Here is a 27108-nt window from a genome sequence, read left to right on the forward strand (position 1 = left end):
ACAGTGGACATTTTGGTAATTTTTTTACAACATAAATATGACTAGAGTTGTGCTAATTTAGGGTTTGACATCTGACGAATGTGGGAAGCTGATGCGCGCAACACTGTCGCTGACAAAATACAGGCTTCAGTCATATCTCCGACTACCACCAATGGCTGATCTCGCACAAAAAATTAGGGGCTGGGGGGCAAGCTTGTTAACCCCCCACCACCCTCATCACGACCAGCATTGCCTCTGCATAAACATATTCGTTTTTGAGGTTTATTGGCATACCTTTACTCCAGTAAATCACAGTAAGAGCTAAGAGATATGACACAATGCATAAATGTGCATTAAACACGATCCTTTAGCAGTTTATGTGTGTTTATTGCCTCATTACAAACAAACACATGTGCCTGTGGCCTCATTACAAACACATATAGTGATTTTGCAAACTTTATTTTCACACTATAACTTACAAGTTAAACATTTGGGGGTCTTAAGTTCTGTTGTCTCCAGTCTGTTCAGTATGACCACAGCACTTTTCTTTTGAGGTGTGACTGTTCCAAAGTCTGCCTTCACATGGCTGAATAAGCACAGTGATGCAAGAGGCACTGACCAAAGACATTTTCTGCCTGCTTTCGTCTTCTCTACCTTTATTCTCCCTCCTGTGATTCAGGGTAAAGTAAGAGGCATCCTTTCCTTTCCGTTCCCTCAGCTTCTGATCTCAGCGTGAGCCTGAAGAATTTTAACTTAGATCATGCATTTTATGACCCAGTAACTTTGTTTTGTTTTCTTTTTTTGACTGTACACAGCATGAACATTTTTGACAACGCTTCCATCCACAAATGAACACCAAAAAAGAGATTAGTCTGTGAATTTAAAAGCCTTTTAAAAGCCGAATTTAAACTGATGAAGTTTTATTATTCATTTCACAGCGTCTGGACTTTGAGACCAGAAAGGCCTACACCTTTAAAGTGGAAGCTTCAAACGCAGTTCTTGATCATCGATTCTTACATTTGGGACCTTTTAAGGACACTGCCATGGTGAAAGTCAATGTTCTGGATGTGGAAGAGCCTCCTGTCTTCAGCCGGCTGTATTACAGCATGGAGACGTATGAAGACACACCGGTGGGCATCATTGTTGGTGCTGTCAATGCTGAGGACCTGGATGTAAGCAACAGTCCTGTTAGGTATGTGAGAAACACAATCATACAAATGTAGGTCAGATCAAAGCACACACACACATCTACTTTCCTTCGAACACACTTATTTACACAATGTCCTGTGGGAATTTCTTTGAAAAGCAACAGGTAAAAGCACACTAGACAACATGAAAAGAAAATCCCTGGTCTCATCGGTTTAGTTCATTCGGCTGGAAACAATAGAGTAACAATACAAAATGTGCATAATATTTGGTTATATTTTGTTCTGACTGATGCTGCTTGTATCTGTTTGGATAGCTTTGCAATGTTACGATTCACTCTCTAATTACTTTGATTCCTTGCTTTTTAGCCTAAATCAAAGTAATTAGTGAGTGAATCATAAAAAAATGACCTGCAGCAGACTGACGTGGGTAAAACTGAAGCACTTGCAACTTCACTCGCCTTTTAAATAAATGTGTATTTACAGAATGTCCTTTGGGAACTCCTTTCAGAAGCACTCTACATGAACAAGAGAAAGGATTATAGACAACATGAAACAATAACAAACCTGTGGTCCTGTGGGTTCTGTCCATTCGGCAGTCTTGTTTTGAACATAGTCTGCAGAGCTTTGATTCAATGCATTCTGACAAACTTCTTGCGTAGTTTGCAAGTGTGGACTTTATTTAATGTGGCACATTTGCTTTTTTTAGGCCTTCATTTAAGCGCCTGAAAGTGTTATGTACAATGTTGATGTTAAAAGCAGCTGAGAGCTTGACACTAGCACATTGTCTTTACGGACGTATTTGTTTTAATATGAATATTTCATAGAGGTACATAAATAGAGTTGTTAGTAATTTAGAAACTCTTAGATTGTGTTAAATATTTTACTGAAGTGAATTTCGTGTTGGATAAATTATGTGCTGCATTTAGAAGTTAATTTGAATTAAACTGTAATTATTTTGTATCTGATATTTATTTGACAGACTGTTGGTTCCACTATGAATACTTTATTCATACTCATTTACTCAGAAGGAATCGCAATCATTTACTTAGTAGGAACACAACTGATGTGTGCTTGGAGACAAGAACACATCTGCCCTCCACCTATTAAACTTCACTGAAACTAAGCAGAGGTGAGCCTTTACCGCATGGGGAAACTAGGTTGCTGTTGGAAGTGGTGTTAGTGAGGCCAGCAGGGGGTGCTTAACCTGCAGTCTGAGTCCTAATGCCCCAGTAAAGTGAAGGGGACACTATACTGTCAGTGAGCACTGTCTTTCAGAAAAACTGAGGTCCTGTCTCTCTGTGGTCATTAAAAATCCAATGGCACTTCTCATAAAGAGTAGGGGTGTAACCCCGGTGTCCTGGCCAAATTCCCTCCATCTGCCCTTACCATTATGTTCTCCCAATCATCCCCATCCACCGAATTGGCTCTATCACTGTCTCTCCACTTCACCTATAGCTGCTGTGGGGTGAGTGCACTGGTGCTGTTGTCCAGTGCCTGCTGTCGAGAGGGGTCTGGATGCAGACCTGGTGTAGTGCAATCTGTGCGGCATGCAATGCTTTTTAATAGGCTCACCTAAACCCACCCCTAACCCTACCCCTCACAGTGATGTCACTCACTCCATTTGAGTGCATTGTGTCTGATACTGCATCACTGAGTGATGCAATCTCAGCTTGCATCATAAAGGCTGCACCTGGTATCTATTGCTGCTGTCGCATCATCCAAGTGGATGCTGCACACTAGTGGTGGTGTGGAGAGACCCCCCCCCCATGATTGTGAAGCACATTGGGTGTATGGCCATACACAATAAATGCGCTACATAAATACAAATTACTTACTTACTTACTAAACTAATACCAAAACATTACAGGACTTGTTTTAAAGCACTTTATACAGATTGGATTTACCCCATGCAATCTGAAATCATACAATTTGTTATGCATTAACTTTGTCTGAGAAAAAGCACAAAAAGTAACTGTTCATAGTGTGCATCAAATGTAATTTACTTAAAGGCTTAGTTTACCAAAAATGTAAATTCTAATATTTATTACTCACTCTGAGGTTGTTCCAAATCCATGAGACCTTAGCTAATCTTCAAATCACAAATTAAGATGTTTTATATTAAATAAATGTGTTCTCATCCTCTATATACAGCCATGTGACAAAACTAGATGAGAAATTCAGAATAGGAACAAAAAACATTATTATAGCATTCCATGTGACCTCTGACATGAAGTTCCAAGAACATTTTTGTGTGCCAATACAAATGTATGAACAAATTAGCCTATCTTTTTGTCACACATTCTTTTTCACAGCGATTTGTACCACTATGATTAAAGTTGAATGGTTTGAAGTTACATGGAATGTATTTACAAAATATTGGTTGGATTTTAAACATCTCAGGACCATTAGTGTCTATGAGGATGAGAAAGCTCTTGAATTTCATCCAAAATATCTTAATTTGTGTTTTGATGATAAACAAATCCCCTCTAAGGGTTTGACACAACAAAATAATGATTTATTATTGACAGAATTGTCATTTTTGAGTGAACCAATTATTTTTTTTATAGTAACATTTTTAACTGAACTTCATATGGTTTTTTGGTTCAAATAAAATTGTAAATTGTAATGTTATAATTCATTCAGTGGTGGTTGGTTTGATTTGTGGCTTATATCTCTTTAAAATATTCATTTTGATTAATAAAAAGATCTATTACACTACACTACCTGACAAAGGTCTTGTAATCAATCCAAGTTGTAGGAGCAACAAATATTAGCTTGACTTAAGGTTGATCATTTGAGAAAAGTGGCAGAATCCCAATCATCACAAATACTGCAGAAAACCTATAGGAACCCATATGGACCCAAAATTCTCATAGAAATCAGTCAAGTTTGGTGAAGAAAAAAAACATTGTTTGGGGTTTGGGGTTGGCAACATCAACAGCCTGAAGTATCAAGACATTTGTGCTGCCCATTCCATTACATATAACAGAAGAGAGCAAAATTCTTCAGCAGGATAGCACTCCTTCTCATACTTCAGCTTCCACATCAAAGTTCCTGAAAGCAAAGAAGGTCAAGGTGATCCAGGATTGGCCAGCCCAGTCACTAGACATTAACATTATTGAGCATGCGGTAAGATAAAGAAGGAGGCGTTGAAGATGAATCTAAAGAATCTTGATAAACCCTGGGAGTCCTGCAAGAATGCTTTCTTTGCCATTCCAAACTTTAATAAGACATTTGAGTCCTTGCAGAGAATTATGGATGCAGTCCTCCAAGCTCATAGGAGTTATTCACAATATGAATTATTTTTCCACTCTGCCATGACTTTTTATACAATACTATACATTACTTCTGTTAAGTGACAAGACTTTTGTCTAAGCAAAGTCAGATCTTACTGTCCTAATTAAATCAATAAAATTTGAGACACGATCATGTTTTATTATGGTAAAATAAGCATAATCTATTGGCCTTTGCCTTTTTTATAAGCCACTTTTGATACCAAATGATCAACTAGAAGTCAAGTCATTATTCATTGTTCTTAAAACTTGGAAAGGTAGTGTATATTCTGGATTAATAGCCGCGTTTCCAGTCGCGTTTCTTCCGGGGCCTAATCGGGCCAAATCAGGCCTTCCTTGGGGCCAGCGGCCGGCATTTTTCGGCCCGCCGAATACCTTGGGACAAAGAGGGCCAGCTGGGGCTTCGGGGCGGAGTGAAACGAGAGGCGGGCACAGTTTTCCAATCGCACATGATGCGCCAAACAAATAAATAAATAAATAAATAAGGGAAAGAAAACATCTAGCCTTATGGGGTCTTTTTGCGTATGATCACCCTTATGTTTCCCTTTTAAATGTAAGGGTGTTGCATAAAATAGGCTAATAAAGTAGTTTTAATTTATAGCAACATTGCTGCGTCTTCCTTGATGTTTCAATAACGTATAATAATCTTTACACCACAAGACATCAAGACACAGCAGACAGTAAAGGTTTTCGAGAGTTATTGTCAAGTTTAAAAAGTGTATTTGTGCACGTTTAAATGCCTGTATGTGTGTGTGAGACAAAGAAAAAGAGCACTCCTTTTACAGCTGTGTTGATGCTGCGTGGCTTTTTAAAAAATATATATATTTTGAAGATAATAATACACAACATGAATACAACAGAAAGACATAAAACTTAACAAATTACGTGCCCACTTTCGTAGGCTTTAAACAATATAGTGTCATATCTTGATAAAATAGCCTAAACTGTTTTGAAATATGATTTAAAGAATTACAAATATCGGATATAATAAAATCGCATTAATAAATAAACCAATATAAAATAAACAAAAGCTAGCTAGAACAATGTAGGCAGCCTATATACAATACATAAATCAAACTATTCGTTTTAAAGCCATATTACTTTCATTTTACAAAGGCTTATCTGAAAAAAAGATTTTAGATATTTTCTAAAAACAATAAACACCGGAGAAGGTTTGAAATATTATTTATAAATTATTTGGATACGATGATATTAATCAAATCGTGCAAGAGCACTCGATGCACAATGACAACAGTTGGTCGGTGAGTAAACAAATGTAATGAATGGTAATACACAGGTCTGTGCTTATAGACATATAATGTACTGCTGTACAGTAACGTGTCATTTGTTTGTTTCGGTTGTCTTTATTTTAATGGTTTCGTTTCGTGATGATTCCATGGTGTGCTTTATCTGACTGATTCCCACTGAAGTGGGCGGGTTGTGTGACAATTGATTCGGGGGTCGTTCTGGGGGCGGAGTTTGCATGACGCGCTGAGAGCTACTAGCCCGACAGTGGAAACGTGACATGATTTTTACCCTCATTACTTAACTCCCGGGCGATTGGCCCGGCCCGATAAAAGCCCTGGCTCGCACTGACCCGATAGTGGAAATGCGGCTATTGATACATGGGATGTTATGTTAGTATTATGTTACTATTATTAAGAGTACTATGTTACATAGAAAACTATGTACAAACATCTATATTCAAAAACATCTACAACATCTATATTCAACATCATGCAATATTTATGCATAAGCCCATAAACATTGTACATTATAAATCATCAGGATAATGCATTTGCAAACATGAAAAATTCTGTTATATTCTAACCCCTCAAAGTTGAACTTACATTTTGACTTTATTTCAAATGTATAACCTGACCAGAGGTTGGAATATGCTAAGAGATGATCTGACTGCAGAATTCGTTTTGCAAAGCCAGAAGCACTTACTAGAAGAATCCAGTTGAGACTCCGGCTGAGGATTTGCTTGAATAGCATGATACCTCGGGCAAACAGGTAGAGAGACACCTGAGACAGGACAGGACGGAGCAGGAATAAAACCCTGATAAAGGTCTACCGCTACAGGGAAACACAGACTTCCTCTTTTCACTGATCCACTGGGCTCCTTGTACTAAAGAAACAAGGGTTTCTGGAAGGCACAGCAGTGGGATGAAAGTAGCACATAGGTTCAAAGAGACCACGAGTGCTTATTCACATACTGAAATGGAACTGAATCTGAACTGAAAAATATACATCTTCGTGTACAACAGCATCTGTAGTAGTCCTTATTTAATCAAATAATATGCTATGTATGTAATATTAAGATTAGTTAACAATTTTATTTAGATAACAGTTTTACGTTGTGTTGAATTCCTACCAGCAAGAAAGAAAAAATAAAGACATATAAAAAAAGAAATATTGTTCTTCCAAATAAACATTCAAAACCAAAATAATTGCATAGTAATTGTAATGAAAATGGATTATATTATTTTGAGAAGACCTACTCTTCTGACCTCAAAAACTAAATGCTGAATAATTTTCTAGACTACACTGTGAAAAAATCCTTGTATCCTTACATTTTAAGCTGAATCAAATTGCATCAAAAACTGACTTAAAACTGCTTGTGTAACTTATACAATTAAGCTAGAACATGATTGACTTAGCTTAATATGTTACAATGACCTAAAAACATAGGCTGTCAGGACTAATTGGTAATATTTTTTCCTACAGTGTAGGTATATGTGTTCAACATAAACATGTATTTGTTTTAATGTTCATTTATGTCTGGGCCCTGTGCACTGACAGTCTAAACTCAAGTCAGAAAGTTTGTTGAAAAAAATGTCTCTAATAAAGACTTTTGTGAGTCAATGAAAATATAACAGGAATTAGTTTTTGCTGTTCTATTTTACTCAAAAACCTGCTTTTGTCGCCTTTCGGTGTTTTAAGCCAATGTTTTAAAGGCAAAAAAAAAGTTCAATCATTTCCCAGCAGTCATATATATATATATATATATATATATATATATATATATATATATATATATATATATATATATATATATATATATATATATATATATATATTTTTTTTTTTTTTTTTTTTTTTTTTTTTTTTGGTTTTGAGTCTCCCTTGAAGCAGAAGAACGTGACTGCAGTTTTTTGGCGACGCTTTATACATTCAAAGATTGCCAAGCAACAGAGAACATTAGTGTCCACTTACTTTTTTTTTTTTTTTACGGAAGCGTGTTTTACATTTTTAACAGTTATTATTATAATATAAACCATGAACTACACAAGCAAGCTGCAAGGTGAATAACAACATTAAAACTTTGAATTTATGCCAAAAAAAAGATGGAAAAAAAGCATAAATTACTCGAGAATCCCTTTAAACACTGATTTAAGCCATCTAATTAAAACCCATGGAGAAATATAACGCTTCTCATTTTAAGATGTTGGTTGTAAACAACATATATTTTTGCCAATATATACACTCACAGGCCACTTTATTAGGTACACCTTACTAGTACCTGAAAATACTGGTCTGAAATACTCAGACCAGCCAGTCTGGCACCAACAACCATGCCACATTCAAAGTCATTTAAAACACATTTCTTACCCATTCTGATGCTCGGTTTAAACTGCAGCAGACCATCTTGACCATGTCTACATGCCTAAATGCCTAGTTGCCATGTGATTGGCTAAATAGAAATTTAGTACCTAAGTACCTAATAAAGTGGCCGGTGTGTGTAGGTTTATCTGTTCATATGATTCATGGGAGTGAGCTTATTTGATAAGATTTGCTTTGTTTTGTTGATACTAGAAACTTATATGCAAAAATAATATGCATAGTTCTTTAACAAACTGTTCCCAGAAAGGTCCTCTTCCTTCTTTCAGTTAAAAAACATAAAATAAACCAAAAAAATAAATAAATAATAATAATAATAATTTTAAATTAATAAGTAGTTTTCAATTTGATCTTGGCTCTTTCAAGATGCATAATGATGTTGATTTAGTGACTTTTTAAAAGCTACCACATGCACCTACATCTGCTGTTAAACTAATCCATATGTTGCAAGGTGGTTAACAAGTATATCATTGAATGGATCAGTGTGTTTATCAGTGTCCATCACTTAACTTCATTTTTTTTTAAATCATTATATCTCAAATATTCAGTATGAATCCTTGCAAGAAAACATTTGTTTGTTTTTAGCATTTAAAAACAACAACAACAACAACAACATTTTAATAATTTAAAGCACACATTTCCACCACAAAGAACCTCTTGTGGAATTTAAAGGTTCTATTGATTTTAAAAGTTCTTTATTGGAATCATAAATGCCAATAACGAACCTTTGTTTTAAAGAGCATTAACAAGCTGAATTTTAATATCTGTTTGTACCTGTGTGACCTAATTTCTTAAAATTTGCTTGTTGTGTTTTTGTCTTTGATGAACTGTTTTGTAGATATTTTGTTGAATGGAGAAAGGATGCCGAAAACCACTTTGCTATCGACCCTGTTGAAGGAACTCTGTCTATCAGTGAAGCCCTGGACCGTGAGAGAAATGCTGAACACAACGTCACTGTTGTAGCAACAAAAGTTAGTAAGTATGGTGGACTGTTTTATCCAGATCCCAGATACCAACAGCACAGCAGATTCACATGGTGAATATTATAGGAGACTGAAATGAGGATGAGCGTTATAGGCTCAAATCAGAAATACCACATCCCCATCTAGTGGAGAAAAATAAAAATACAGCAGCTTCACTGATGCATAAATAACATTTCTAAATTGTAAATAAAGAAATAAAAGCTTAGCTTAAACTAGAGAACTGTCAAGAGACCAATTAAATAGATACTTTTATATATCATCAAGCTGTTTGGCTAATGAAAGGCAGATGCAACAAAAAAGTTTGCCTCAGATTTTTCTCAGCCCAAAATATATTTGTTTTTATTATTATTATTATTATTATTATTATTATAATAATTATTATTAATATTAATTATTATATTTTATTTTATAGCTAGAAATAGAATGAGTGTGCTTTATTATAGCATGAAAGAAACATCAAATTCATCAAATTCTCTCTGCTCGTCAGTATAACAAAGTCGAATTCTTCATTATTCCTTTCATCCATTTCAAGTATGAAATGTGTCTTCGTTTTTGTCGTTTCTTCTGATCTGATTCATGGACAATGTCTTGTTTGATCTTTTTTAGACAATCCCCAGCTGTCCAGCAAAGTTACAGTCACTATCAAGGTGCTGGATGTCAACGAGTTTCCTCCAGAACTTGCCTTTGTGTACGAAACGTTTGTTTGTGAAAACGCGAAAGTAGGACAGGTACGTATGCATGTGTATAAACTACCTGAGATTCAGTTTCCGGGCCTGTTTCCGGGCCTGTTTTCGGGTGCTGTTGTGAATTAATGTGAAAGAAGTGTGCCTTGATCTTCTTCTTTCATGCTGAAAGAGAGCTACTCCCAGTACAACACTGCCTATCAGTGTCTCTCTATTCAGTCGTTCATAGCAGACGCCGCTCCCTTGCTTATATGCAGAGATGTGCAAAATACTGTAGATGACACAACAAAGACTTTTCTAAATTCGCTGAAGACAGGCGACTGATCAACACAGACTCTTGCAGAGAGAATAAATTAAATTTGCATGCAAAACCAATAATTCATTAATCAAATCCCATCTATATCAATTTAAAGATTTTCTGGAGGAGTATTTGAACTGATAGTTTAAAATAAATTGTATTTAGGAGCGCCATTTCAAAACTGCCCAAATTTTCACTACCCACCTATGACATTTTTCACCCGCACAATCAAATTCAAAACCGCCCAATCTGGCAAGACTCCATGTGGAACTCTGAATCTGCGTGTCGATTTGAAGACTGCTGCTGTCCATCGGAGGTCGTATTTTGGTCATGAACGCATGCTTTGAGAGCCTTTCTGACTGAATGAATGAAATAGGCTGTTTTCTAACATGGCAATCAAAGGTGCTGAAACATAATTGGCTAAAGTGGCATTGGGCTGGTAAAAGGAACCAAAACAAAGACAGCTGCCCAGTATGTAACTCACAATTTCAAAGAGAAATAACTGTCAAGATTTGTTCCCATAAGTCCAGATGCGGTACAGGTGAATTGGGTAAGCTAAACTGGCTGTAGTGTACTGTATGTGTGTAAATGCACGAGTGTATGGGTGTTTCCCAGTGTTGGGTTGCAGCTGGAAGGGCATCCTCTGTGTAAAACATATGATGGATAAGTTAGTGGTTCATTACGCTGTGGTGACCCCTGATTAATAAAGAACTAACATGAAAAGAAAATTAATGAATGAATGAATAATCAATGATAAAAAGAGATCATTTTTTGCAGACTTATCATAAAGAGAATAGAAGAATTTATTTCTTCAATGCTCTGCTAATGCTGTCATTCTCTCATAATGCTTGACTTTGTCTTCACGCGTGTATGGAGTTGACAGCGCAGCAGTCATAAATGACGCCCCATGTGGTTGAGTCATAAAGACAGTAAAAAACCTCAAATGATCCCTTTGAGGTTTGATGAGAAGAGCGCGTCAGCTCTGTCAATCAAACAGACTATTGCTGTCGTTTGAACACTATAAGTGCATTTACAAAATCTGCATCTCTTTTCTGTGGTGTTTTATTCAGAGGACTGTTCTGTTTCTGTTCTCTAGGTGATTCAGATCCTCAGTGCCACAGACAAAGACGTGCCTGCTGTTGAGCACCGCTTCTACTTCAAATCTTCACAGACCAGGAACAGAAACTTTACCATCAGGGACTATGGAAGTAAGTTAGAGAGTTTTAGAGAAAATATAAATATACTAAATAACCTAATATTCTGATGTTTTCACATATCCCTATCAAAGTATGTTCACAGTCACACTTACACTCACCGGCCACTTTATTAGGTACACCTGTCCAACTGCTCGTTAATGCAAATTTCTATTCTACCAATCACATGGCAGCAACTCAATGCATTTATGCATGTAGACATGGTCAAGACGATCTACTGCAGTTCAAACTGAGCATCAGAATGGGGAAGAAAGGTGATTTAAGTGACTTTGAACATGTCATGGTTGTTGTTGCTAGACGAGCTGGTCTGAGTATTTCAAAAATTGCTGATCTACTGGGATTTTCACACATAATCATCTCAAGAGTTTACAGAGAATGGTCAGAAAAAGAGAAAATATCAGGTCAGAGAAAAATAGCTAGACTGGTTTGAGCTGATATAAATGCAACAGTAACTCAAATAACCACTCGTTACAATCGAGGTATGCAGAAGAGCATCTCTAAATGCACAACAAATCCAAACCTTGAGGCGGATGGGCTACAGCAGCAGAAGACCCCAGCGGGTGCCACTCCTGTCAGCTGAGTAACAGGAAACTGAGGCTACGTTTAGCTTAGACTCTCAACAATTGAACAATAGAAGATTGGAAAAACGTTGAATGATCTGATGAGTCTTGATTTCTGATGCGACATTCAAATGGTAGGGTCAAAATTTGACGTCAACAACATGAAAGCATGGATCCATCCTACCTTGTATCAACAGTTCAGGCTGATGTTGTTAGCGTAATGGTGTGGGGGATATTTTCTTGGCACACTTTGGGCCCATTAGTTTCAATTGAGCATCGTGTCAACGCCACAGCCTACTTGAGTATTGTTGCTGACCACAGTTTACCCATCTTCTGATGGCTACTTCCAACAGGATAATGTGCCAGGTCATAAAGCACGAATCATCTCAGACTCGTTTCTTGAACATGACAATGAGTTCACTGTACTCAAATGGCCTCTACAGTCACCAGAGCTTAATCCAATAGAACACCTTTGGGGAATGAGCGATTCACATCATGGATGTGCAGCCAACAAATCTGCAGCAACTGCGTGCCACAAAGGATTAAGGCAGTTCTGTGGCAAAAGGGGGTCCAACCCGGTACTAGTAAGGTGTACCTAATAAAGTGGCTGGTGAGTGTAGAATGTTTGGTTTGATTAGTGATTTGTAAGCATTTGCAATTTTAGCCTGGTTATATTTAATAAATATAAATGCTTCTATCAGAAGCATTAAACAAGTGAGCTGAGACCTCTAAAAAGATGTCTCAAATATTTCCAAATAAGCTCAACTGGATTATGAACACAACACAAACCAAAGAAACAGAAATGTCCCAAATCAGGAAATGATGGCACAGTAAGACAGGGACACGATGAAAATGTACACACCATGCACATTAAAGGAGTCACATTGAAGTGATTCTATACCTTCAAGAGTTTATGAATTCAACTTTTTCTGTTGACCACAAAAGAAGATATTTTGAAGAATGCTAGAAACCTGTAACCATTGACTTCCATTGTAAGGAAAAACAAATACTATGGAAGATTACGGGTTTACAAAATTTTTCAGAATATATACAGTATATATATTTTTTTGTCTTCAACAGAATGATAACTAATCTGGTTGTTATTATTATTATTTTGTATGTGAGTATGTGTACGCATGCATGTGTGAGTGTGTCTAATCAGTCCATTTAAGTAAATTAATTAAAGAAATGTGTTTTCTAATGTATTTATTCTGTAGATGTAACCTGAATATCTGGAGACAGCTTTTACAGAAATATGTTAACTGTAAATAGACTTACATAAGATCAGCTGGAATAAATAGGATAAAAGTCTTTTTTAGGTCATGTTGTTCTCATAATCAAAACATAAACTGAATATAGCAACATCTACCAGGGGAAGAAGTAAGCTAGCCATACTAGTGACGTGAATAGTGTTCACATCCCAGAGCAGCAGATCAGCGCGTGATCCATTTGTACAGACACCTCCAGCCTCTCTGCGCTCAGTCCCAGTGCTCTCAGCACATGAATATCATCAGCTGTGATTCACACAGACAGGGTCACTCAGGGCTACACAGCCAAACAGGCACAAGGTGTGCTTTAATGGCTCCTACCTTGTCAAGAAAAATCCCCCGGTTGGCCAGGCGTAACAAACCCCTTATGACGGGGTCAGTCGACCTTCCAGGCGAGGACAAGCGCATCTCGGTGCATTGACTCCAAGCCAAGCAAAGCCCTCACCGTCAGACCAGCAGGCACCTGCCCCACTGTTTTCAAGCTCTGTTAAAAGTGTTTTCAATTTCCTCTGGGTCATGACAAACACTTGGCCAGACACTAAAAGCAAAGAGGGTGGTCTAAAGTAGGTGTGTATGGTATTGAAAAAAACATACCTATATATGTCTCAGTTTTTTTTTTTCTTTTTTATGATAATTAAATGATATTTTGTTGTATGTTTTTTGTGCTGGTTTTGTGCTGGTAGACTGGCTGGTTTGTGATTGTTACATATAAATAGATGATAATAAAACTGGCTGTTCTGTAGGTGGCAGTACTCCTGGGTGTTTCACTGAATAACTAATTAAAGCTATTTGTTCCAAACAGTTGTTGTAAGTTATTATGAAACAATCAAGTGATTGTCTTCATGAATGGATCAGTGAGTCTCTGGCTCACTTGATTCGTTCCACAACACATTCATTCATTAATTAAATACTGCAATGTTGTTCCAAAATGTACTGCACAAACATTCTGCTGGTGACAGGAGTGTGTTGGCTCGAGGCCACAGGCCGAGTGCCTTAGTATTCCCCACCAGTGCCAATAAACAGCCATATCGCACTGCTACGAGTGTGATATCACATTTATACAACAGTTTGATCGCATAATCGGGTGTATAAAAAACACAGTCCAAAAATCCTTTTGTATGAGGAACTACTTTCTTCCGTCACTCATTCTCATCTGCAGCTGACCGTTAGAACAGCAGAAACTGTTGCCAGTTCACAAGGGTAATTTTAGTATGCTAGTATTAGTATTTATTTTTTTAATAATTCTCTAGCAAATGCCTAATTTGACAAAACAGGTCATTTTTGCTCACATTTTATGATTACAAAGCTGAACGGCGTGAAATGTCATCAATCTACAGAGATTTCTCAGTATTTCTCTGCTGCAATTGGGATTTCACTATAGTTAACCGTAAAAAAGCCGAAGCCAAAGCAAAACAAACGCTTAAAAACACACACACACACAAAAAAACAGTTACTTCCAGAGGTACAAACACAGCAATACAACATACACAAGAGATATTGACTCAGAATGTTACTTACATGATTCATAATAAATTGTTCAGCTGAGAAACTGCTGTTTTTCTTCCTCTAAGGACTTATTATGCAGTCTTTGTTGCCTTCTTGTGGCGGAACTTCAACCGTTACTTTCTTTGGTCTGTTGAGACAGGCTGATGGCGGCGATGCACTGAATCCGATGCTATAAAATGATTGAAAAATAGGCACTAGTCTTATAAATAAACTGCATAGTTGTAATCTAAACAACTACATTCTCGACTTAAAAAGCCTCAAAAGTACATTATGTTGTCCAACAGCAAGAACTGAACAGAACTGTTATATTTTATATATTGTGCATTCTAAAATACTATATGCTTTTGTGATCTCAGGTCACAGTTTTTAAATTAATTAATTAATCTTTTTTTTTTTGCATAGTGTATGACATGCAAATGATTAAAACAACAAGTCTGACAATTCGTTTGATTATATATTTCACTCATTGTTATTATTATTATTAATTGTTTTTACATAATCTATGTATTTAAAAGATATCTTCAATGACTATTTTTGGGCCATAAACCAACCACTCACCGCTGGGATTAATCACACCATTACTGCACTACATCAGGGGTGGCCAACCCTGTTCCTGGAAAGCCACCTTCCTGCAGATTTCAGTTAGAACCCATATCAAACACACCTGCCAGTAGTTATCATGTGATGTTCAGGTCCTAATTAATTAGTTCAGGTGTGTTTGCTATGGGTAGCAACTGAAATCTGCAGGAAGGTGGCTCTCCAGGAACAGGGTTGGCACCCCCCCTGCACTACACAAACAAACACACACTAATTAAACCAAAAATATAAATAAAATCAAAGGTTTTAGAGAAGTTCTTAATAACATTGCATACCTGCAGTCCAAGTTTTGGTTCTCCTGAGTGATTAGCATATTCTGTACTATAGATACCTGTTGAAATACTGTACCGAGATACAAAGGCACAAGAAAGCATGTGCATCTGCAGTCACCTGTCATCCTTTTGGTGTTTTCAAGCAGAGCTTCGTTGCCGTCTTCACTGCTATATCTTTGATGTCTGTTTGGTCTGTGCAGGCCTAAAAGCAAGGTCAATCTACCAACAAACAAATATAAATTCTCAGTTCAGAAGATATTAAACTTATAGTTAAGACTGCAAACTTGAGTTATTGGTAGAAATACACCTACTGAGATAAAAACGCTATTTGGCAGCCTGAAGTGTTGTGCATCCTACTTTTGTTTGGACTCCAGCTGCGTCAGAGGCTCTTCTCAGAAAGGTATATCATGCTTTTCCCAGGAGTAACTCATGTTAGCTTGTTATCCCCTTAACCAGAACCACATTTTTCTGTACTTATTTCCACTTCAAAGAGATCCATTTTCCTTCTAAATTCTGGAATTAGGCCAGTCTCTGTGCTGCAAAAGTGGTTTGCAGATTTATAATATTCTATCATGGAGAAATGGCAGGTTATGATCTCTAAGAGCATACATGTGATTATTACTGATTATCTACAGATGGAAATCATTTATGAACTCTACTGAATCTGCATTCTAAATGTTTTTCTACATGTGACTACTACCATACGTTTAAGTTGTTGGTTGCCCTTATGGTTTGGGGAATGTCCATTCAAATGAACTGAAACAATTCACTATATCATAAACAGTATATATATACTGTATACATGTATTGAAAATTAAGTGAGAGGTATGTTTGGCTTCATGCTTTATATGCTGTTGTCAAATAAAATGTTTGGCAAAGCTGCTTTTAAAAGTGTTATATCACAATCCTGAGTCACTTAAATAGGTAATTGAATGTGTTACTAAGTTACTTTTTAAGGAAAGTATTATTATTTTACCTTAATATTAATATATTACCTTAGGTCAATTTAAAGCAATACCAGCATTATGGATGTGACATTTGCAGTAAAAACTCAAAACATAAATTCACAGAGAAAGTATATATTAACATTATATTCAACATCTATTATGGGATCCGAAAAATATCAATATGGACACATTTTTTTATACTTTAAATGAGAAAAATAAGCATGTGATATGGATGTGACCAAAAAAGTCTGCACGTTTACAGTGTACAACATACATTGTAGAAATTCTGTGAATTCAATCACACAACCACCCAAAAAAATCACTATTTTGGTAAAAACATAATATTGTTCATGGCAATGTTGACAAATGCATGGAATTACTCTACGACAATAACATTACACATAATTGCTGCATGCTGTATGTTCAACTACATATTTAAAACAAGCTAAGACAACAAAGTTCTTGAGCTTTTATAATCAATCCACCTTAATTTGTTAAAACTAACAAGTTAACTTAATTCTTTCATGTTGTATCAACATAAATCTATTGTGTAGAACCCATAATTTTATACAAATATTCATCTCGTAGGTGAGAGTGGGTCCTTTAGAAGACCCCAAACACCACAGATCGATTTGTGTTGTGACAACATTAAGGACTTGTGATGAACCCAGCATTTTAACGTGAAATTAATTATTTTTCTATGTGCATTCATAATCTTGCTCTGGAAGGACTTGTTTTCAGATTTTGGGCTTATTCATGGTCTGCTGAAAGTAATTTGTAATTCTTATAAGATGTCTTTTAATAATACTTAAGGTTATTACTATTGCATTGTACCCAGTTTTAAAAACATTTGACTGATTGTTTGCAGTTTTATGGAAATTGCTCTAATAATTTATTCAAAGCATCCTATGGTATGGGAAAAAAGTCTGATGGTCTGATTGGCTTGGTTTCAGACAACACAGCTGGAGTGGTAACCAGACGAGGGGGTTTTCGGCGACTGGAGCAAAGCATGTACTTGGTGCCAGTGGTGGTGGAGGATGGAGGGTATCCCATCAGAAGCAGCACTGGAACAGTGTCGGTGAGGGTGTGTTCCTGCGACACTGATGGATCCCTGCTATCCTGCAATGCGGAGGCCGTCTTCTTCCCCATGGGACTCAGCACTGGAGCTCTGATGGCCATACTGCTGTGCATTGTCATTCTGCTGGGTGAGTTACACACATTTGTATCCAAATGCAGCTGGTACAGTAGATTACAAGACAAATAATGCATTTAATGGGGTAAATAGAGATGAAAAAACACACACACACACACACACACACACACACACACACACACACACACATATACATATATATATATATATATATATATATATATATATATATATATATATATATATATATATATATATATATATATATATATATAAAGGCGAGGCAGTGGCGCGCAGTAGGTAGTGATGTCGCCTCACAGCAAGAAGGTTGCTGGGTCGATGGTTCGAATTGCATGTTCTCCCTGCCTTCGCGTGTGTTTCCTCCGGGTGCTCCGGTTTCCCCCACAGTCCAAAGACATGCGGTACATATATATATAGTTTTCAAGACTTTTTTGTAGCAAAAACCACTTGAATGAATGTAGTGAAAATTACTAGTTTTTTTTTTTTTTTTTTTTTGAGTGATAGATTATTTTAATATTATTAGTGGAACGTGCTTTTATAATTTAAGCAAATCAAGCACCACATCATCAAATTTATTAATGAAAATTACTCATTCATAAAATGTTAAATATATAATTTTTAAATGAAATACATACACAAATCTATTGAAAATTTACAAATCTACAAATAACAAATCTATTGAAAATTTACAGCAATGTTAAGCTCTGAAAAAAAAAATTCTTTATACATGTCATGGAAAAAATGTGCTGTCAACTTTCTTTTGTAGAAATAGTCACATTTTAGACAGAATCTGACAGAATGTATGTATTGCATAACATATAAAACCAGTATGAAAGCTGTTTCTCAAAATAATAGCAACACAATCAATCAGTCAATGCAGTGAAAGTTCCCCAAAAGGTTGTAGCTGTAAATTTGTGTCGGAAACTTTTGGTGATTTTAATTTGGGGAATACTTAAAAACCCAGTTCAGCAATTCTAGATTTTCCTAGCCATGACTCACTCATCCTCCAAGACAATGCAGAAGTCCTCATGGTTGGTCATCCCTGACAGACAGCAATTCTCTGTGCATTCCCACACTTAAACTTAATTAAACATTAAGTTTATTATTATGAAATTATGAAATTGTAAATTTCAAATGTTTAAGGCTTGCTAAAACACATTAATGAAAAACATTAAGGAAAAAAAAAAAACTGACAGCCGTGTGTGTGGATGTTGTTGGAATATATGGCAAAAAGTCCCACATGACGGTGTTTTCTAATCGCAGTGTTTACTTCAATAATGCCACTAATACTGTATATGCATACTCCATGTCTTAATTCCATTTCTGTTAAGTTCAGTTATGACTTTAGTAAAAATAAGGTGATCAAAGATAGCTGTTTTGAGCTTATGTAGGCCAACAGTTCAAAATTCATGTTTAACTGAATAAACAGTTAGTAAACACATCATAGTAGAAGCAGTTGTGATACATTTTGGATACAGGAGATGAGTCCCTGGTCTAATACGCCACCTGGCTTGACAAACCCGTTCTCAAAGACTTATTATTTGGGTAGTACACATATTCTGAATGCCTTTGGCAAAATTCAAATGAGCAATGTAATCTAGATTAATCTCGGTCATTAAAAGTCATAGAATAGACTATGAATTACACTCCAGTTGTTTTGGGGAAAATATAATTTAATAAAAACACTAATAAACAACAGAAAAATTGCAATTGTCATAGCAGACATGTAAATACACTGTTTTACTTAATTATTAGAGGATATGAAAATTTATCTAAAGAGTGTTTAGAGTTTATATTAGAAACAAGCCACAGTTTCTTTTGTTGTAAAAAAAACACCCAAATAATATAAACTGTACAAAAATGGTAATGGATTACCTATATAATAACAATCTACAAACAATCTTCAATATGTAAAATAGAACAATGAGCAATGAAACAAAAATATTGAAGAACATCCCTAATAAAACTGCAATAAAAGCTGTACATTGCACTAGGTAAATGAATTCTGTAGCAGTCAGTGGAAAGATGTGCTTTGACTTCATATTTCCATTTGGCAGTGTTACAGAAAAGAGAGATTCCTTTTACGCAGCAACCACTTGGGGGAGCTGATGCAGAAATAATGATTTGAATGTGATAGCTATTATGTTTAATATGAAAAAAACTAAAAAATAACAACACAAGCAAACCTTTTGCCAACAACACAGACAGACTGATTTAGCCAAATTGTGCAGTTTATTTTAAAAACTTGAAATGTTAGGCATAATTCTTGCAGCAGTGTCTATTTCTCTCTCTCTCTCATATCTTTCTTTGAGTAAAGCGAACGTTGTCTGCCTCTGAGGAGGGAGATGAAAGCTCAGAAAGAAAAAAAAAAAACCTCCCTTCCTCTCACACAACCCAGCACTACGATAGTGACAGACAGCATGTCAAAACTGCATTATGGCTACCCTCGGGCTGCCATTCTCTTTAGTCCCATTTTGAAAAGCCACGTCAGAACAACAGCAACAAAGAAAAATCAGCTAATGGCTCCAGAACATGTGACCACCCTTTTTTCCCCTCACTAGTTTGTTGTCACTTAAAGATAGTACTGTATGTATGTCAGGTTGCATTACGCGACATAACAAATCAAGTGCCTGTGGTGTCTTTCAGTGATGGTGGTGCTCTATATGGGCCTGAGAAGACACAAGAAGAAGGACACTCTGATGTCGTCTAAAGAGGACGTCCGGGACAATGTGATCCACTATGATGATGAGGGGGGCGGGGAAGAGGACACCCAGGCCTTCGACATAGGTACGTTACGCAATCCCAAAGGCATCAAAGAGACGGGGCCGCTGCAGAAAATAAGATCAGAGGACAAGGCCGATCAGGCTAGCGCGGCCGAGGACAGCGAGGACATCCGAGCTTACATCCATCATTGTCTTTTGGAGAGCTCCACACCTCCGTATGACTCCCTGGTCACATATGCATATGAAGGAGACGGTTCGGTGGCCGAATCACTTAGTTCTATTGAATCTTGGGTGCTCGAGCCCAAGGAGGATTACAGAAATCTGTGTGACTGGGGTCCTCGCTTCAAAACACTGGCTGGGATATTTAAAGAGCATGAGGGTAAGGAAAAGGAGAAAGTGGAAAATGAAGCACACGCTGAGGCACTACAGGACAGGCTGGACTGAGAGTATTTTAAGGAGCTCTGTGAAATACAAAGTTTATTTATTTCAGATGTGGCACTTGAAGGGATTGTTCACTTTAAATTGAAAATGTCTTGCTTGCTCTCATGTCATTCCATACTTGAATGCATAAGCATAAGCCAAGGGTTAACATCTTGATGTGTTAAAGCGTTAGTTCACCCAAAAACGAAAATTTTGTTGTTAATTATTAGGGCTGTGCTGTTAATCGAAATCGAATTACGATTTGAAACAATGTGATTAGCTATTCGCAAGAGGCATTATGTAATAATATTATTTAACTTCCCTCACCCAGAGTAAATGCGTGACTGCCGTCTATGTGTGACAGTCTTACTAACCAATTGAGTGAGCACACTTTCGTTCTGCCCAATGAGAATTGAGCAGTCGAATTATGCGGAACACCCACATTAAAACAAACAAACAAACAGGAAAGCGCCAACAAGTGGGATGATGGCATCTGCCGCTTCAGAAGCATTAATAGACTATAAAATCAAGGAAAAACGGTACATTGGTAATATAGGAATATGTTGGTTTCAAAGTCACAGACACCAAACAAAACCAGGTAAGTTGTAAGAGCTGTCGCAGAATTGTTGCCACAGCTTGACAAGAACCAGCACCTAAAAAAGCACAGCAGGCGGCTATGAGGAGCGTTCTGCTAAAGTCAACTAAAAGTATTGCCAGTGACACTCAATCTAGCAGCAAACAACAACAAAAAAACTATTTCAGAGTTGTTTGCTCATATATGTTAATATCTTTTAAGTTTCTTTTTTTTTACTACTACTCACTGCATTTTAGCAGTGAGAAGCTTCAACACAGATTATTAAGCTGAAGCTTGACAACAAAATTAAAATCGTAAATAAATCTAAATCGCAATTATATATTTTCCCTAAATCGCACAGCGCTATTAATTATTCACCCTTGTGTCGCTCAAATCCCCTGAGACCTTTGTTTATATTCAGAACACTAATTAAGATGTTTTGGGATGAAATCTTCATCCTCCATAGACAGCGATGGTCTTGAGACATTAGCCCCTTTCACACAGTGATACCGGAAAGTAAATTTAAAGTAAAACCGTTAAATAAATAAATAAAAAAACGTTGTGGAAGGACAAAACAGGACATTCCGGATTTCTTTCCGGAAAAGACTATTCACACATCCATTCCAAAATACCAAAACAGGTGGGCTTGTATTTGCAAACATAATAGGGGTGAGGCTTGTGTTGATGGTTTCACTTTTATTTAAAGCTTTAGCATGGTTGAATCAGATACAGTTGCAGCTGAAAGTTGAAAGCAAGAATTATTTATATTATTTATTAAATTTCCTATTTATTGTATTTTATTGACATCTACCTCTACCCCAACCCTAAACCCAACCATCACAGTAACGTAAAAATAGTAGTTGTACCCAGTGTTATTTATGCTATTTATTAAACTACCCAGTAAATTCTATTTATTAACGCCTCACCCCAACTCTAGACACAACCGTTACAGTACTGTAAAAATATTTATTATTGTTATGCAGTGTAACAAAAACTATGCTGTATTGATGCGCATATCCACAGCTGTTTCCTATTTAGACTTTACTCTTTAGCATTCATGCAGGTGCTTTTGTTCCAGAGACATCCAAAGGCAGAAGCCCCGAGGAAATGATCGCATGTCGAGATGTACATTCTAGCACTCACTGGAGTATTTCTTCATGTGCCAAAGCATCACACAGCTGAATGCAGGGCAAACTTACGGCAGTTTATCATAAGCATTTTATCAATAATTTTTTCCACATTTAGCACTATTAAAGACCATAGAAACGTAACCTGACTAACAACTAGCAGTTAAATGTGTCTGCAAAAATATTTAAAGGCTCTTATTATTATGACGGCATGGATGTGGATGCGTCTGAATGTTCTGATTGGCTGGAGTAGACGTCTCATGTCAGGGCATTCTAAACGTTAACATGCTCTTACCGGCAATTTTCCTTCTGTTCACACAGAGCAGCAATCCAGAAAATTACCAGTAATGTTTCAACTTCTCTTTCAGGAAAATTGCCTGAACAAATTTATTTTCAAAAAGGGTCTGTTCACACATGATCTCTTTCTGGAAAATTGCCGGTAATTTTCCTGAAAAGTATGTATGTGTGTTTGTGTAATACGTAGTCAAAGCATTCCATATGACCTTAATGATTCATACGATGCTCCAAGAACACTTTTGCATGCCAAAATAACCGTACAAATAACTTTTTTCACTTAACATATTTTGCATTACATCTGGGTGTGTGTTTACAACAGGAAATATGATGCTTGCTTATTGACACCAATAGCAACACAAAGGCCCTACATGTAAATCTACTGAACTCGCCAATGACCACCGATGATCAAGTTTACCAGCCAATTTTTTTTACCTACCATGAAACTCAAAAACAGTCTCTAAACATAAAAAAAAAATGTATGTCAACTGATAACTGGCACTAGTATAAATATTCAGAAATGCTTGGTTTTACTTGCATTTGGTGCTTACTGAGTGTTATTTTTAGGCCTTGTCAATACGTCATACTGTCCGTAGTGAACACGCACCTTGAACTCACACAGGATAGAAGATATAGACAAACAAGTCATTCAAGTTTTTCACACAAAAGTGTTCTTGGAGCTTTATATGATTACAGTTAAACCACTGAAGCCAGATGGATTGTTATGACAAGGTTTTTTGGTTCCTTTTCTGGATTTTGAACATCTTGGAACAGTTGCTGTTAATCTGTATTGAGAGAGCTCCCGGATATCATTTATAATATCTTAATTTGTGTTTTGAAGTTGAACAAAAGCCTTAGGGAATTGGAATAACATTATGACGAGTAATTAATGACATAAATAAAATTTTGGAGTGGATTAATCTTATATTTATTTATTTTGGGCCCTCTAAAATATATTTTATATTATTATAATCATATATTAATATATTATTAATAATAATAATAATAATAACAGTAATAATAATAATAGAGAAAATAAAAAAGTTATATGTGTTTGATGAGGTGCTGTCTTGTGAGCTACCCATATCCTTGGATTTTCTGACGAGATCTAACATTGGTGCTATATGCATGCATGTATGACAAACCTTCTTTGGTCAAATAACCTTATTTATGTAGCACTTTTACAGTATTCAAAGCAATTTAAAACACAGTGTTAAACAGGACAATAACACAAATTGTGCTGTAGTGCTGTGGCTAGACAATAGGAGAAAAGGGTCATTATTCAGCTTAGTTCAAATCAGTTAAATAACTGAGTGTAAAGTTCATTTATTATAAAACAAGTGCCAAGTGCCAATCAACAGTGCTCAGTAAATCAATGCATTTAATTAATTTTAAGCCTCTGTTAGACTCATCTAAGGAAGCCAAAGGTGAAACTGGCAATGAACCCAACCTCCAGTGGCTTACAAATGGAGAAAAGAGATGGGTTATGTGTTAGCATTGTGAGATTCCTTTACTTGCACAGTTTCCTCTCAAATCACGTTCATTTACCGTAAATTTCCAATGTACAGTGTGAAAATTGATCAAATACATCTTATGTTCTGCAGATGGAGGTCAGTTCTGAACAGTTCAGTCTGGTTTTGAACTACTATACACTTTGTAGACTTTTGCAACATTTTCATCTGTAGACAAACTGTCTTTTTAGCATTATTTGTTGATCTTTGCAGTTATCATACTGCCATATTATTTTAAAACTTCTAACATTCAAGCTGAGGTTCTTAGTCTGAAATGCATTCAGTCAACTCAATTACCATAATAAAAGTCAAGACAAACATGCATGCAAAATATTTTCAGGTAAAAAAATAAAAAATAAAAAATGAACGCAGAAGGTATCAGTCCAATAGGCAGCATTTACACTGCACTGTTCAAATGACCCAATTTCGATTTTTTTCGATTTTTTTTCTCTCATGTGGCACAGATCGGATATGGCCCATGTATGAATAAGCAGGAAAAAAAAAATCACATGGATTCTCATTAGCTCAAACCAGATTCAATCCTTGTTTGTATGTTGAAATTTATCCGATATGAATCGGATCCATGCCTTCGTGTCAAACAGGTAAATTGGATTTTTACCTGTCAATGCAGGTCACGCGTCATTAAAAACTGTAGCGAATGACACCAACTCTGACTCTTTCATTTCAGCACAGATTTCACCAGTCTCAAACCTTAAATCTCATTTACTAGGACAACAAAATCTGTTATATTGTCGTGCAGCACAAATATTTAGGCATGTTAAGGAGAGAGAGAGAGAGAGCGTAACATCTGCCACGTAAACAATATAGGCTAAACTAAAACTGTTGCTTGCATCACGTGTATAAATCACGCCATGGAGTGAAGTTTATTTATAAACTAATCTTGAGAGGATCACGTGCTTATGATTGCTTGCGGCCGGTCCCACATTATTCAAATAATGATTCATCAATCAGATGATTCCTAAGCCAATATAAATACCCTAAGTTCCTTATAACAGCCATCTTCATTTTGAAGAATCCTCTCTTCCACCCCTACTCCTCCTTCTTTCCTAGATGGGTGGCAGGGTGGCCCAGTGGTTATCACTGTTGCCTCACAGCAAGAACTTTACTGGTTCTAGTTCTTACCAAGCCAGCCAACATTTCTGCGCGGAGTTTATACATTCCTCCCACCATCTAAAAACATGCAACTTAAGTTAATTGACTAATCCATATGGGCACCATAGACATGCTCCTAGTAAGTAGTTATCTCTTAAGAGCAATAACTATCTGTTCATTAGCTACTACAGCAGGGTAGTTCTCGAGTTCTACCTAAGCTTAAACTCCCCTCTTGCCTTGCAAACGGGAGGGAGCCCCAGGCTCGAGGATCTTATGAGCTCAGGGCTCTCTCCCAGGACAGCATGCTAAACAAGCTTTAGAATCAACCATCAGCTAAGTGTAAACTCTTAAAAATGCCATTATGATGCCTATTGGTTTAAAAAAGCCTAGATTAAAAAGATGACCTAATGATATCTTTTCTGTCATGAACTATAGTAAAACAACTTGCCAAAAAGAATTTAAAAATATTTAAACCATGTAAACACATTAAAAACAGGAATGGAGAAAAGACCGCTCTTTTATTATCAGCCGTCAGTTAGCTCCTTGTTCCTTGTCATTGTGTCTTTGCCATGTACAGTGTAAAGGCAGTCAATCGCATACGAGTCACATTTAAAAGACGATGTAAGCAGGTCATCAAAAAATCGGATACAGTCACAAAATCGGAATTGACCATCAAGATATGCAGTGTAAATGCAGCTATAGAAAGCTAAAAATCTCTCATTGTGTTCTAGAGAAAAATAAGCAAATGTGTAGGTCAGTAATGTAAATAACAGACAATGACAGAATTCAAAAATGTCTCTGTTTAGTGCTCATCAAAAACAAAAGCCAATGAGGAAGAAATCCCAGAAGAAAGTAAGTCAGACAGGTTTGGAATGACGTGAGCACAAGTAAATGTTGACATAATTTCAGTTTTAGGGTGAACTGTCTGCTTAAACAAAGAAGTCGTCTGTGACTCGGGAAAGACACTGATAAGGCTGGTCATGTGCCTTTCCTATACCTCATGCATATTTGACACTCTTCCGTTCAATATTTACGGATAAAAGCGGAACTGTACTTTGTGCCAGCTGCGATTTAACATCTGTTTTATACTTCTGATCAAAGAACCAACAAAAACTTCTTTGATATAAAAAGTGCCTAATGAACTATATTTTGTCTTTCAACTGTGGATATTAATATTTGCAATGATCCAAGCAAGAGAAGTCTGCAAGTCTTGACCGAAGGGAGGGAAAAAAATAAATAAAAATCACATTCAAAATCATGCCTCCCTGCCGGCTCACCATCCAAACATATTTACCAGCACTTAGCAGGACTTCTGCCAGGCCAGTGGCCAGGATGTTACAGTCAATGCTTTTCATTGATGCCCTGTAAACACATATGTTTGGATGGCCCATACTAACTGCCCCAAACTGTGCTGCTTGCTTCTCTCTCTGTGTACTGTCCTCTGGGCCTCCACCACGGGCTCCGAGAGCCTGCTGTCTTCCTGTCCAACTGTTGTGGTATAACTCTGACAGGCCCTACAAGCTATTCATCAGAGCTGTGATTCCAGAGATTTTCCATCGGCCTGCAGAGTCATTTCAGTGTTCATTTCCACTGACGTTTTCTATCAGTCTCCCTGATAGGGGAGCTAATGAGACCTCTTTGTCAGAAGTTATCAGAAGACAATGTGAAAGAATCTCTTATCTATTATTGAGTATATTGTATAAATGTGTCTATGGCAAATTCAAATCGAGACTTTGGACAATAAAGGTATGTTTGTGATAAATTCTCTTTGCTTTTTTGCCATTAATACGTTTTAGTTTT

General features: G+C 36.6%; 1 protein-coding gene and 1 long non-coding RNA gene across 2 annotated transcripts in view; one reads left to right on the plus strand and one right to left on the minus strand.

The window, feature by feature from the left end:
* Window positions 1-20713, plus strand: part of cdh12a (cadherin 12a) — a 92618-nt gene extending 71905 nt beyond the window's left edge. Inside the window, 6 exon segments of the mRNA NM_001159830.1 lie at window positions 918-1171; window positions 8883-9019; window positions 9634-9755; window positions 11105-11216; window positions 17326-17577; window positions 20193-20713. Of these exon segments, the coding sequence (NP_001153302.1) occupies window positions 918-1171; window positions 8883-9019; window positions 9634-9755; window positions 11105-11216; window positions 17326-17577; window positions 20193-20713 (1398 nt within the window).
* On the minus strand, window positions 1006-15203 carry LOC147837121 (uncharacterized). Its single transcript, XR_015478598.1, has 3 exons — window positions 15115-15203; window positions 14569-14725; window positions 1006-1145 (listed from the first exon to the last, which is right to left on the minus strand). It is a non-coding gene; the product is annotated as an uncharacterized LOC147837121 (long non-coding RNA).
* Window positions 20714-27108: the final 6395 nt, after the last annotated feature.

The sequence above is a fragment of the Danio rerio genome, chromosome 2 (assembly GCF_052040795.2).
Source record: "Danio rerio strain M-AB ecotype USA chromosome 2, GRCz13ab, whole genome shotgun sequence".
Classification (NCBI taxonomy): Eukaryota; Metazoa; Chordata; class Actinopteri; order Cypriniformes; family Danionidae; genus Danio; species Danio rerio.